Source organism: Alligator mississippiensis, chromosome 3, assembly GCF_030867095.1.
Source record: "Alligator mississippiensis isolate rAllMis1 chromosome 3, rAllMis1, whole genome shotgun sequence".
NCBI lineage: Eukaryota > Metazoa > Chordata > Crocodylia > Alligatoridae > Alligator > Alligator mississippiensis.
This window is the reverse complement of record NC_081826.1, coordinates 203,091,295-203,106,297: the sequence shown is the minus strand read 5'-3', so window position 1 is coordinate 203,106,297 and position 15,003 is coordinate 203,091,295. Positions and strand designations below refer to the sequence as shown.

General features: G+C 41.7%; 1 protein-coding gene across 6 annotated transcripts; it reads left to right on the top strand.

Annotated features, from left to right (window-relative positions):
• Positions 1-1,100: 1,100 nt before the first annotated feature.
• Positions 1,101-12,498, top strand: QNG1 (Q-nucleotide N-glycosylase 1). 6 transcript variants are annotated; one of them, XM_019478221.2, is made up of 5 exons: positions 1,101-1,210; positions 1,714-2,052; positions 4,640-4,899; positions 7,498-7,693; positions 11,930-12,498. In XM_019478221.2, the coding sequence occupies exons 2-5, from the start codon at positions 1,716-1,718 to the stop codon at positions 12,160-12,162; spliced, it is 1,026 nt and encodes a 341-aa protein (XP_019333766.1). In that variant the 5' UTR covers positions 1,101-1,210; positions 1,714-1,715; the 3' UTR covers positions 12,163-12,498. The 6 variants fall into 6 exon arrangements, with proteins under 6 accessions (XP_019333766.1, XP_019333765.1, XP_006263791.3 ...); XM_019478220.2 differs by having other exon boundaries at positions 1,101-1,225; XM_006263729.4 differs by lacking the exon at positions 1,101-1,210 and adding an exon at positions 1,391-1,495.
• The last annotated feature ends 2,505 nt before the right edge of the window (positions 12,499-15,003 follow it).

The following is a 15,003-nucleotide window of genomic DNA, read 5'->3' as shown; positions in this document are numbered from 1 at the left end:
TGTTGTATGTTGAATTACATAGGAAATACTTATGAGAAATTCAGAAATTATTAAGTACCTCTGGATATCTCCTGTAATATCTTGGCATTTGTATTTATAGTTAATACATTTTAATTTCACTTCCTAAATAAAAAATTATTGGAAAAAAACTCTGTGCACAACTGGATGTGATGGTTCCAGTTTGAGTGGATTTTTATTCTGACTCTCAGTCCACAGATAGAAACACTCCAAAAAGGAAAACACTTTCACATTTCTCTGTTTTCAAAAAGCTGTGCCCTATGCAGCATTCCACAACAACGAAAGGGGCTGGGTGCTTGGAAGTTGCTGTACCTTTTAATATACCTGGGGTTTTTTAGTCATAGCATTTTATTAAATGCTATCCAATAAGTTCCTGTTCTAGAGAAGTCTTAAAAGAGAAGCAAGGAGCTTGGGTTTCCCCCTGAAAAGAAAATGTGTACTAAGCCCTGCCCAGTCTTTGCTTCAGGTAGTTGGAGCAGAACTGCTCCAGCTATTTAGTTGGCCTAATAAAAGATAAGCACATCTGCCCAAATAATTTTGTCTGCCTATATCCTTAGACCAACACAGCTGCAACCAACAATCCCACAAAGTACAGATTTTCACTGTCTGAAAATAATGGAGTGCATGTAAAAAAGAATGGCATCGGGTTGGTTTGTTTTTTTTTTCTTTTTTCCTTTCTGGCCTCAGAGTCAGGGACCTGTAACACCACTAGTAAATGGCAGTGTGTTGGTCAGGGTTGGAAATGTAACGTGCCCTATAATCAAATCCATAGGTTGGATCACACAAGCTGCTTTCCAGAGAAATACATTTCTCGTTTCTAGTTATGGGGCGTATCCTTGAAGCCTTATGCTGGGCCCTCATTAATATCTGACTGAAAAGACTGCTTGTAAAATGACTCCCTCCGCGTGCTTAAGGTCAATCCTATCCCCGCATTTCAGCTGAAACGTTGCAGAAGACATTTTCTATGCACCCAGCACTGGCTCCAACCTCCGCCATTCCTTGGGCAGCTGAACACGGCCCCTTGTATATAGATTCCCTTTGGCTTTGTGCCGCACCCCCGGAAGTGCCGCTTTCCCGCCCGACGCTGCTGCACTGCAGCCTGGCGCCCCACCGGGCTACCCTGAGCCGACCTGCCGGCGGAGCAAGCCTCCCCCGCGTCCCGGCCTGAAACGGCTTCGCCAGCAACTCCCCGGTAGCTCATTGCAAGGTCGTTTTCTAACTGCCGCCGCCGCCTCTTCAGCCCTGTCCCCGCTGCCTGCGAGGCCATGGGCCGCCTCACGCTTGCCCCACCCGGGGGGGCGGCGGGGGTATTGTGCTCGGCGCATGTGCCGTTGGGCTAGCCGGAGGGACATCCTCGCGCTCGGTGACGCGCCTCTTTACAAATGAGGCTCTTGGTGATTGGCTGTGGGGGGCAGTGCCGGGAGGAGGTGGCTTCCTGGTTCGGCATTCGTGCTGCCCCGGGCTGGAGGCACGGCAGGTGAGGGGGACGGGGAGGTGAGGGTCGCAGGCGTTAAAGCCTGTTTCTGAGCGGCTGCAGTGAGGCTTTGCGGCTGCCACGACCAGTCTGGCCAGCAAAGTAAAACAAGCAATGACATGTCTAGCTATGCCAGCAACCAGATCAAATGAAGCAGGCAGCCCGCAGGGTCTGAAAGGAGACATTATAAAAAGAGGCCTCTGCTTTCCTCCCCCCTGCAGCCATGCAAGCCACCCTGTGTCCAAAGGAGTCTGCCCGGCTCATCGCAGCCCACAGCGTGGACGTGCGTGTGGACGAGGCGGGCACAAGGAAGGCGGCCGAGTTCCTCTTTGACTGCGTTGCAGAGCCGGCCTTTGGCCTGGCCGCCTGGAAGGCGCTGCACGAGCTGCACCCGCGGACGGCAAGCGAGGAGGCGCTGGGCTGGGTGTTCCTTGTGGACACGCTCAACTTCTCCTTCTGGGCGGAGTACAAGGGGCAGGGCTGCGCCATCAAGTACAAGGGCAAGATGTACACTGGCTACTGGTCCCTCTGTGCCGCTGTCAACAGAGCCCTCGATGATGGTGCGTGTTCTCTCCACCTCCTGGCCTCAGCTCTCTTGCATGCAAGGAGGTGGTCTCCAGGCTGGTGGTTGCCACATTCCTGGGTGGAAACCTGCTCTAGCCTGGCTGTCTGTCCCGTGTTGTCAAGCCCCAGATTTCCCACAGGTTGGCGCTCTTCAGAGTGGGCTAGTCACTCTTATGGTGTGAGGAATCACTTGGCACATGTGGCTGGCTTAAATTGATTGTGTGACTCACCACTTAGTGCAAAGTAATCAATACAAAACAAAATGTGCTGCTCTAAATGTATTGTGCAACTTGCCAGTGAATTGTGTTTAGGAATTTACTTGTTGTTTGTGGCTGACTTAAAGTTATTGCGCAGTTCCCAAGTTCACTGTGTGACAATTACTTTATACGTGTGGATGCTCTAGATTTATTGCACGACTCACCAGCAACTTGCGTGAGAATTTACTTTGCATGTGTGGCTGTCTTAAATTTATTGCATGATTCGCCAGTTCATTGTGTGGTGATTACTTTGTACCTGTGGCTGGTTTAAATTAATTGCACCATTCACCAGTTCATTGTGTGGTGATTACTTTGCACATGCAGCCTGTCTGTGTTGTGCAATTCACTGCTTCATTGTGTGAAGAATTATTTTGCATGTGACTGGCGTAAATGAATTGCACGGTTCACCACTTTATTGTGTGGTGTGAAAATTACTTTGCATGTGTGGCTAACCTAAATTTTATTGCAAGGTTCACCAGTTAATTGTGTCAGAATTACTTTGCACTTGTGGCTGGCCTAAATTTCTTACACAATTCACTAGTTTGTTGTGTGATGATTATATTGCACATGTGGCCAGTCTAAATAGATTGCACAGTTTTCCAGTAAACTGAGTAATAAATGTAACATGCAGCAGGGGCCTACCATAATATTTTGTATGTGTGTGTGTGTGTGTGTGTGTGTGTGTGTGTGTGTGTGTGTAACTCAAAATCAACTTCAAATTGAGTCCTTGGTTGTACAGGCCGCCCCATGTGAGTTACTTCATTATTAAGTGATCTAATGGTACACACAGGATGTTTCTGGGGGCTTTCATTTGATCCAGAGAAGTACAAGAGAGGCCAAAGCAAGTTCCTCTGGACTGTGCACCAGTTTGTTGGGCTATTAGCAAACGGGCAACATTACCGAGAGCAGCAGAGACTATGCAGACATACTCACAACTGAGTGGAGAGGTCTCAGGGCCCTCCAAATCCATCCTCATGGTTTGAGGCAAGTTCCAGACTTCCAAACTTAAAACTTTTTGTGTGGGGGAGGTTTATACAGATCAGGTTCAAATGTTTACTCCTGCCCATTTCTCTGAGACGATGATCTCTTGATTGAATAGGGAGCAGGGAAACTGAGTTATGGCCTGTGACCATTGGTTTTTCCTGGGGCCACCTTATTAGTACTGGGTGTGATGACTGGCCTGTGCTTCTCAACTGCTTGAAACTCTCTCACAGTCTGCTTCTTGCATGCAAATCATTGTAATTCAGACTGAACTGCTTCTGGGATCTGGAGCATAGTGACACATCCAGCACAGCAAAAAGGGGTGAGGGTTCAGGACTCGCTATAACTAATGGGCCTCTGATAATACTCTTTTTTTTTACAGGAAATCAACAGTTGGAAAGATGAAGCTATTTCTATCTCCCTGCCCCCTCCCCTCCCTGCTACCCATTAACTAACCTTTCCCATGTACTTTAGAAAAAATGATTAGTGTTAGAACAATATTGTAGCCATGATGGTCCAGGAAATTTGTGAGATGCAAGGATTTTTGTAGGAGATACCTTTTATTAGACCAAGTGCATAGTTGGAATAAACTTAGAGAAGCTTTTGAATGCAATTCAGTCATCTTATCACCTGCAAATATCCTTGCTTCTCACATTCAGCTAATAATTTATTTCTGTGGTTAACAAGTAAGCCTTATTCAGTGACAATCTTAAGAAATTCTCCCTTATTATGGAAATTCTCCCATGTTACTGAAGGTCTAGAAATCATAAGAAAGCACTTTTGCTTGGTTTGTGCTAGTGATTACACACTAGCACAGTTGTGGTTGCTAATCGTTTTCACCAGCACAAGACTAATGGTGAGTGTATTGCTAAAGAATCTCTGTAGATGCAGCTGCATGTTCTGAAGACATCATCGTGTATTTGTATGTAAATACTATGACCAAAAAGAACATGTACATAAAAAAGGTAAAACTTCTAACCATCTAGCCCTTAGGTGTTAAAGTATGGGCTTCAAATGATTTGCCTGGCCTAGTATTTAAAGAAAACCTCAAAGACCTGGGGTGGGGAGTGGGGAATTAAAGGGAGGAAAGATACAGCCATGATGTCTATTGGGAACTGTAAGCTAAAAGATTAAGTGCTATTTACATATGTAAGGACTTACATGTATGTCTCCATTTAAAATTTAACTCTTCTCAGAGTATTTGATTTTTATCTTATGAATCCATTAACTGTTTTTTTAGTCTACAACTTAATATAAACTTCTGTATTTAGTGCATTATTAAATTGGAGCTTGACAGAGACTTTGAAGTTCTAAACGGCTTTTTTCTCCCTCTTTTACTTTGAAGGAATACCTATTACCAGTGCCTCCTATTATGCCACCATGACACTTGAGCAGGTTAAGCATGTATTTCGCTCTGACACAGAAGTCCCTATGCCTTTGATTGAAGAGAGACACCGTGTGCTAAATGAAAGTGGGACAGTTCTGCTTGAGAAGTTTGGAGGCTCTTACCTTACCTGTGTTAAAATGAGTCAGAAAAGTGCTCAAAAACTACTACGTTTAATAGTAGAAAATGTTCCTTCTTATAGAGATGAGGCTATATTTCAGGTAAGTTGTTTCTGTTACAGAATTTTTCATTTTAAAAGTGCTTGCTCTTTAATTGCTTGGCTATCCCAAGAAGTACTGTTTAGATTAGATTACCTATAGAAACTTCTCCTTTTATATAGATGATCTGGCCAATTTCCTTTACTCAAATTAAGGACTTTTAGAAAAACAAGAAATAAAATCTCCTATGTAATCTACATTCCATGAACATGTATTTTTAGGATTTCATTGCTAACAAGTTTGTTGCTCAACATATACGCAGTCTCCTTTGGGGTTTGCAATCCAAATACTACTGTATTGTACAATTGCAAATGTACCAGAAAGTATGAAGCAGACTGGAAGCCACAGTGAAATCAACTGTTTGTTTTTATTGGTATTTCTGTCAGATTAGTAAAAGGCCAAAAGTGTTTGTAATGAAAAGCAAATCAGACTTTAAATTGCACCTGGTAAATAGTAATGTTAATATAGAACCTTGTCTATAATTTTAAAAAATTATAATATCTTTCTAATTTTATGATGGAGTGAAACTGAGTTAGCTTCGTCTACAAAGCTAATCCTAGAGAACCAATCACTTTCTTTTATAGATCTTTCTTATCCTTGAAGCCCAATACAAGCTGACTTTATTTCATGCCTGGATAAGTAAATCATATCCACAAAAAAAAACATGCTTCTCCATGGGTTTTTTTTTCCCGTGTTTGTTTTTTCCTCCTTCACTCTTCTTGCTCTTATTTATTAGCTGTATTGCAGTAATGGCCATAGTTCCCAATTGGATCAGAACTCTGTTGCCCTAAACTCCATACAAGCACATAAGAAAAAACACATTTCTTCTTCAGCTGCTGGCAATCTGCCCCTTGACTCCTGTTGATTTCAGTGGTTATTACATTAATGAATGCAAACAGAGTTAATTCAAAATATTATGCTTCTGCACAATAGATCTTTCTTTTGTGGGATAGCAGCAGATTAAGACAGTGCCTGAAAGGAAAGAGCTGCTGTGAAGGAAATTAGGTCTAGCCAATTTTCTTCTTCTTTTGCTTATATCTTCAGTCTACTCTAGACTTTGTCTGTACTAGCGTGTTCTATATTGGGCATCAGCAGCTGTGTTTTAGTCATTTACACAAGTACTCAGCAGTCACATTATAATTTCCAAAAGGCCTGCACTAACATTAGGGTTGATGGGTACAACCCATGGTCATAGTGTTTTTTTCAAGATATTTTCCTTGGAAACCATGAAGTGAAAATGACAGCATGTGTGCTATAAAGGAACCAAAGAGAACCTGGGCCAGCAAAATGCCTGAATGGTATTTATAACTAACTGTAGATTTTTTTTTTTCCAGCTTGTTTTCAGTAGGTGGCATTATTTAATTCCCTTGCGATTTCCTACAAAGAAGTAAGATTTCATATCTGTAGGAAACATCATTCAAAAGTCCACTGGTACTAGTCTCTGAACTTCTGAGTTTGTTCAAAACAAAGTTCAAAGCATATTCTTTTTTCTTAAAGCAAATATATTTTATGATCAAAAGATTAAATACCTTCTAGTAAAGTGATTAATAGAATATGTTTCTTATCTCCATAATGACAAAACGCATTTACGTCACCTCCACAGGATGACACTGAGTGCTTTATAATGCAAGACTCATTAAAAGCAGCAGTAAACTCCAGAATGGAAATCTAACCCACGTAGTGATCCCAGACTATAAACATTTGCACAGTCAAAGAGCCTGTTGCAGTGATGCAGAGCCTATCTCTGATTTCACTAGGCAAGCTGCATGTTATGAAGGTGGATGAAGTGCTATGGATCAAATTTACACCTCTGTTGAAACAAAATCAATGCTTGTACAGGAGGCCACAGTAACAGTGTTAAAATTATCAATGCTGTTTCCATGACAGCACACCAAGCTATCACAAAGCAGGTCTCCGACTTCAGTACAGGGTCAGGAGAGAGCAGAAAATGAGATGGGGAGTGGGAAATCTGAAAACAAATGAAATTTCCCCAATAACTCCAAATAACAAAAGCAAACAAAATGATAAAATAAACATTTATATTAGTGTCACACAGACCATTTAAAAAATTGACCCAAATAGACTTACCTGTCCTGAATCTCTTAGGGAACTTTCTGAAACAAAGACAAGCCACTAGTGTTATAAGCATTTGCTCTATAAAATGTATTGCTTGAAAAACAATTTGTTCCTCAAATTACAAATAACTGAAATCATGGTACCCTATCTTCCTTATGCTCTTAAAAGGGAATTGCAAGGCAAAAAGGAGTGTCTTTTGATTTTTGTCTATTGTTCCCTTTACAGTATTATCAGTGGTATTTTTGTCTGTTGTAGGCCTCAGCTAAGCAAAAGGTGCAACTTTCTCAGTGTTACAGGCAAAGTATTGAACTTGTTCTAGCAATGGTCTGATTAGATTTTCTTTTTCATACAAAATTGGTGTTTATTTCTTTAACGATTTTATTTTACTGTATACTAAGTTGCTTTTTCTGTCAGCAGTTTAACTAGTCCTTAACTGAGCAAGCATTCTGATTACTTGCATTTCCTTTAACAAATGGAAATCTCTGCAGTTGTCAGGTCCTAAATATTTGTTTTCTTCTTGTTTAGGATAAAAAGGTGTCCTTTTATAAACGGGCACAGATACTTGTGGCTGATACGTGGAGTGTATTGGAGGGCAAGGAAGATGGCTGTTTCAATGACATTTCTAGTTTAACTATATTTGCTGACTATAGGATTCCTCAAGTCCTTGTTCACCTTGGAGCAATGAGATATTCTGATGAATTAATGAGGAAACTCCATGAAGGTTTGCAATACTCTTGTTACATCAAGTATTTTTTGTCTCTCAGTGTTCCCAAAGGCTAATTTTGTAGTGTAGAGATGATTCATCTCTATGTAGGTGGCATGAGAGATTTCTTTCCCCTCTCTCCCATATAATGTAGACTTCTGGTATTTATACATGAATGAGGAGAGGAATAGAAACCACATGCTTGAGGGATGATGCAAATGAAAAAGACCCGCTTGTCATTTTCGTGTGGGTTAAGCTGTTCTTGACTAAATGCTAATAAAGTACTCTTATAAACCAGTTGAATACTCAACCTCTTTAGGGCTGGTGGTATCACCCACAGTTCCATTCTTAGCAAAATGATAGCTGCCTAATCAAGTGTCACCAACTTTCTTCATGAATTCAGATGAAATGCAAGAAGGGTAGAGAGAACTGCTGAGCTGCAGTGAATTGTAAGCAGTTCTTATGCTATGTTGAGGGGAAAAAAGAATAGCAGTTTAGAAATATAAAGCCCCCCTTGTTAGTTTTGATGTAAATATGTGTGTGGAAAGTGAAGCTCTGAAAGTTGTGGAAGCAATTTCTCTAGAGTTACTGTACAGATCCTCCTATCTTATCCATTATACTAAAGGAATGTCCTTTGTAGCAGTTCTTTGTGTGTGTTCACAGATTAGGTTAGTTACATTTAGCCTAATATGTAATATGAGCTTTTTCCATTATATGGCTACACACTTAACTATAATAAATAGAGCTGGCCTCCTGTGGTTGTTTGATATTCTTTAGCTTATCAAGGGTTTTTTGTGGGTTTATTATGTTAACTGTGAGCAACTAAAAGTAGAAATGAAATTCACCTCAGCTAGTTCTTTATATAATAAGTATGTTATATATATATAAGTAGCTTTCTTTGGCTTTGCTCTTTCTGTGCTGAATTTTGGCAATTTGATTGTCAGCTCATCTCTGCAATAATCTTCACATACAAGTAAGGGCATGGATACATAGATTCATAGATGTTAGGGCCGGAAGGGACCTCAATAGATCATCGAGTCCGACCCCCTGCATAGGCAGGAAAGAGTGCTGGGTCTAGATGACCCCAGCTAGATGCTTATCTAACCTCCTCTTGAAGACCCCCAGGGTAGGGGAGAGCACCACCTCCTTTGGGAGCCTGTTCCAGACCTTGGCCACTTGAACTGTGAAGAAGTTCTTCCTAATGTCCAATCTAAATCTGCTCTCTGCTAGCTTCTGGCCATTATTTCTTGTAACCCCCGGGGGCGCCTTGGTGAAATAAATACCAATTCCCTTCTGTGCCCCCGTGATGAACTTACAGGCAGCCACAAGGTCGCCTCTCAACCTTCTCTTGCAGAGGCTGAAAAGGTCCGGTTTCTCTAGTCTCTCCTCGTAGGGCTTGGTCTGCAGGCCCTTAACCATACGAGTGGCCCTTCTCTGGACCCTCTCCAGGTTATCCGCATCCCTCTTGAATTGCGGTGCCCAGAATTGCATGCAGTACTCCAACTGCGGTCTGACCAGCGCCCGATAGAGGGGAAGTATCACCTCCTTGGACCTATTCGTCATGGATCTGCTGATGCACGATAAAGTGCCATTGGCTTTTCTGATGGCTTCGTCACGCTGCCGACTCATGTTCATCTTGGAGTCCACTAGGACTCCAAGATCCCTTTCCACTTCCGTGCCACCCAGCAGGTCATTCCCTAGGCTGTAGGTGTGCTGGACATTTTTCCTCCCTAGGTGCAGCACTTTGCATTTCTCCTTGTTGAACTGCATTCTGTTGTTTTCTGCCCACTTGTCTAACCTGTCCAGGTCTGCTTGCATTTAACACTCCAAGTAGTTTAAATGCAGTTTTAACCTGAAAGTGACAGATGCACAAATCTGTTAAACTGGTTAAAGCTTCCTGGAACAGTTCAAAAGTGCACTTGGAAAATCAAGGATTTTTTGGTTTATTTGAGTATTTTTTGGGGGTGGGGGGCTTTAGACTCTTTTGGTTTTTGAGGATTTGGGAGGAATATTTTGGGGTTTTTTTTCATGTGGGGTTTTTGTTCGGGGGTTTTGTTTTTTGCTTGGGGCTTTTGGTAGGTTTTTTGTAATTTTTTTTCGTTTGGGGTGTGTGGGATTTTTCTTTGGGGGGTTGTCACTTTTTGAGGTGGTTTTTGTTTGTTTGGGGTTTTTTGTGTTTAAGCAGTTCACAGTATAGCACTTCAGTGTTACCTGTGGGGGGACCAAGCGCACCATGACACAGGTCTGTGTTCCAAGAAGCCCATACTTCATTGTTCCTCACCCCCCAGTACCCCTGCTGCAACTGGTTCCTCTGGTACACAGCCTCCTCCACTCTTTTCCCTCCTGCCTTTTTTCCCCTTTCATTGGCACTTTATCAGTGAGCTTGCTTGAACTGTTTATTCAGCAAAAGCTCTTTCTAACAACCAGGTATATTCTTACTCCTTACTCAACAGAGGCCCCTCATCATCATACGCCTGCCTCCTTCCCCCCTGCCTCCTCCCACTCCCCCCCCGACCTTGGGAACCCAAGCGTGTAGGTCCGAGCATTTACCATCTGCCATTCTCCCCTTGGCCACCCCAAGTCAGGTAAGCGTATTGGAAGCTCTTAAAATTAATTGAACTCATACTTTGGAGAGAGGCTGGAGCAGAGAAGTAAAAGATGTTACCCACTATCTCTGACCCCCCACAGCATGGGTGCAAATACTTCCCCCAGTTACCTGCAGCAAGGAATGCTGGAATGGATACATACTCCCAACCCCTGATGTTGGAGCTACAGCACTTGAATGCCTAAAATTGTTGTACCTGTCACCTGTAACAGTTGTGAACTGGTTCCCAATCCGTGATGTTTTAGGAATGCTTTGATTCTTACATGTGTCCACACCCTAAGATGAATGCATTCTAGGACACATCATGCATTATAAAAATTAGTTCATTTATCGCTATGTTCTCCTTAATCACTAATTTAAAAGCAAACAGCTCCCAGTCTTCTAACCTTTTTGGGTTGTTTTTTTTTGTTTTTTGGGAGGGGGGGAGGGTGCAGTTCTTGTGCTTATATTTCTTCTCTATGAGCAGGTCTTCCAGGCAAATAAGTTCTCAGCCTGACAATCTGGATATGATATATTGTACTTCATAGAGGCATCAAAGTACTGGGACTATTTATATTCCTGGTTTTGGGCACAGAATGCAATCTTGATTTTCAAGATCAGCTTTTTAATAATAGGAACTTCTTAGATTAAAAGAGCTTTATGTTAGTCAATGTGGCTGCTTACAGACCTGAAAAACCAAACAGTGCTTTACTTTCAGCGTGGTGCACCCCTGCACTGAACATAGAGCATGTCCAGAAGAGGCATCATGTTAGTTTGACCCAGCTCGCCCAACGTCTGTATAGATTGGGCACTTCAGTGGGACTTTTGATGCTTTATCTAACAGCTGATTGAATCTATATAAAAGTGCCAAAAAGTCCCTCTGAAGCACCCAATCTATACAGATGCTTTGGAGCCGGGTCAAACTAACATGCTTCCTCTTCTCATAAAGCACTGGGGTTCATTTGGGTGTTTTGTTTGGATTTATTTTTTGGTTTTGTTTTTTTTTTTGGGGGGGGGGGGGGGGGTTCACATCTGTCAGTGCCCTGTATTTCTTTATAAGAACTGGATTAATACTCACAAAACTACATATTCTGTACTCTGTTTGGATACACGGTGATTTTTTTTTTTTGTTAAGATTGCATGTTTTTCGTATGGATGAATTGCAAAGCACCTCTACCTGCCCTCCCCTCTGCTCCTAAAAAATAAATAGGCTGGATTCTTGATTGGATGCAAGACAGACAATTTAGCAACTCATAAATATACATAGAAAACACATGGGCTTGATATTTTTGGCTTATAGTATGATATATTAAATCTGAAACCTGTGTTAAACTAAGCATACCTATGTTACAGAGAGAGTTTAGTACAGGGGTCATTAACATTTTTCAGCAGAGTCCCAAAAACACCCACAACCTCAACTTGTAAGAAGTTGATGGGCCAAGAGCAGATGGCAGGGAAGCCACAAGGGGCCAAATCCTTATTGTGGCATCGCAGCCCCATCCCTTTCCCCGCTATGTGCCCCAAGGCACACATGCCAAGCAAAATGCCTTTGTGTGCCATGCTCTGGCACCTGTGCCAGAGGTTGCTTACCCCTGTTTTAGTACATTCTGAGAGTTCTGTCTTTTATTCCACTAAACATTAATTTGAGTGCTATATACTGTATCCCGCAGGAGTCCTGTTGCAGTCCGGAGATAAGCAAGAGGTAGAGATTCGAGGCTGTTCTGTTTGGTGTTGTGAATTAATTTGTGATCACCTACTGGAACTTTATAACAAGAAGGGACAGAACATGAATGAAAAGATCAATGCAGTTCTTCTAGATTATTATCTGTGGGACTATGCCAGGAATCACAGGGAAGATATGAAATATATTCCATTTCATCGAGTACGTTGCATATATTACTGACTACATCAATTTCTTAAATATCTCATTAATACATTGTTACAATTTGTATCTGCTCAGCAGTTTTTTATATACTGATTTGAAACAATGCAGTAACAAGTTTAAATTCCTATTTTCTGCTGTCCTAACATTTTTCTCCATGTTTCCTGACCCTGAGTATTCTCTTTTGCTACACCTGATTAGAATTAGCCATTTAAAATTTGTAATCAGTAACAGGATATACATTTTCTGCTAACTTAGTTCTATATACACTGTTTTAATACTGTGGACCGTTTTTTTCGCTTTTCTTAATTGTATTATTGCTACAGTTATACCTTTATAAAAGTTGCATTCTGCTAAGGGCTGGGTTTTTTGTGTTCTTGGTTTTGTTTTAATTTAGTTAGAAAATACTTGAAATCAAGTTAAGACATCAGGACTTCAAATCGCCAAACTATTAAAACTGAACTACTGTATTTACTTGAATCCAAGATGAAGTTTTCTTCCCAGTCAATATGGGAAGAAAAAAGTCTTGTCTTAGTTTCAAGAATGGACCTGGGGCAGTCAGCTGCCCAACTCTGGATTTGGCTCCAGGCCCAAGGCAAACTGGGCCAGGCTGGCTTGTATGGCAGTGAAGGAGGCTCATGGCGAGGGGCATGCAGAGGTAATCACCTGGTGAGGGGGGCGAGGGGCAGGACGGGCACCGGGGAGCAGGCACAGGTAAAGGGTGGGGGGCAGGCAGGGAGGGCAAGAGGTGGCAAAGGGCATGGATCTGGCCTCTTGACCTCGCTGCTGCTTTCCTTGCCATAACAGTAGGGAGGAAGAATTTAAGACAGCCCTTCAACAATTACATTCTAGAAATGAAAAATGCATATGTTATCATTTTACATGTTTAGAGTCTAATTAGTGAGGAGTCATCTTAAATTTAAAATGGTCTTGGATTTGGATAAATATGGTACTTGGTTAATCAAGCATTCAGTTTATTTGGCTAATTTACATTATATATTGCAAACTGCCTTGCTGAGCTTTTGATTTAAAGGCTTACAGAGCATAAAATACTTTGTAATTCATAACTTAGTCCTTCAAAATGTTATGATTTTTTTCATACACCACGTTTTTAAGTCAATCACACATGCCAAGAGGATGATTTAATTGCATACTTGTACCGAATTCCCCGTACTTTTATTATATAAGCCGAATAAAGTTGACATCATAGTGGATTGGGGGAGTGCATGCAAATGCACTCGTGTTGATATAGGAGGGATTTTATATATTTGTTTAAATACATGTTCAGGTATTTATAACTTCTCAGGGGAAAACTTACCTTTTTGGATTGAAATTTTTTGTGCTTGCTTCTTCTCTAAGAGAGCTTTTATTTTAATTCAGCTTTTTATTGATTTAAATAACAAATATTCAGATATGTATAAAATCAAGGCATATTTCGGATTGCCTTGAGGGTATAAGGCGAAAGAACACTGTGGACACCTTTTAAATGCTTTCTTGGTGTTTGAGTAACTGAGCAGTGTGTTGATGCTCCTGGGGACCCAGACCCCTCAAGTTACTTTTGAGTATGGAACCCATTAGTCCTTAACACAGATCTTCATTCTTTTCAAGTCTTATTGTGCTTTTCTCTCTGTTTTTATTTATATCAAAACTGGGGGAATTCTGTCACTACCAACAGGCAACAAGCTAAATGCAAAAATACAGAACTCTTGTCAGTTTTTCATAATTAGGTTTGACATTTGGCATATGTAGGTTACTTGAGAGATGTGTGTCCTGTATCTCTCTCATTTTGTAGTTGATGGCTTCCTTTCTAGATGCCTATGAGTGTAGACAGGTATAACCCACGCTTGGATTTATTTATTTATTGCAAATCCCCTTGCACCTTCCCCCTATGATTTTGTTAAAACAACACAAGATCCCATGTCTTGATGTCTGTGGCAATAATAAACTTTAGATAAATCTAGTATGAGAGAGGTAAGTTACCTCTCAGAGGAAACCATAATTTTGCTGTGTATGAGCCACACCTGTGTATGTGAAAATTACAACTGACTTCCACTTCTGCTAATATTCCTCTCCTTTTAAAATTTTTCCTTTGAGCAGAGGTGGATGTTATCTCTATAAAAATGTGCTTTCTCAGACTCTTTCTACCCCAGAGGCCTGGAATGCCTTCCTCGTTCTGGTCTGTTCAGCCTTCACACTTTTTCTATCCAAGTGCCCCTGAAGCCTTTTTGCAAGGCTCACAAGCATCAAGTTAGTAGCTGTAGGTATCTTATTTTGTATTTAAAAAATCAAACAAACATGAATAACCCCAAATCCAGATCCTGACTGGTCACATATTGCTTTGTACCAGCCTTTCCTGGGTACTCACAGGGGTATGATATCTGTTTCACGCTTTATGAATAACTACAACAGTGTCCCACCTTCTGTCCCTGTGAGCCAAATGAACAGGGTGGGCCAGGTTCATGGGTTAAAATAGATGCTGCACTGCCTCTACCCAGCCCCACACACCTGGATTAGGCCCCACGTGGCCTTGGCTGGCCCCTGTGATCAGTTAGGTCCCATGCTCTGGGAGCAGACCCTACACCATCCTGTGCACCTGAGGGAGCATGCAAGGCCATGCTATCTGGTGCATGAGGCTCCTGACAGCTCCAGAAATTTGGTAGCAGGGGAGTGGTGGCACTGCTCTTCTGTCACCACATTTTCAGACAGGAGGGGAGCTCTGCAGGCAAGATGGCTTGACATCAAGGGCTAGAGCTGGTTGAGCACTTGAACTGTAACTATATATTCTTATTACAGATGCTATAGGATAGGGGTTTCAACTGTTTTAGACTTGAGGTGCTCCTGGATAAACTTGCTCCCAGACCG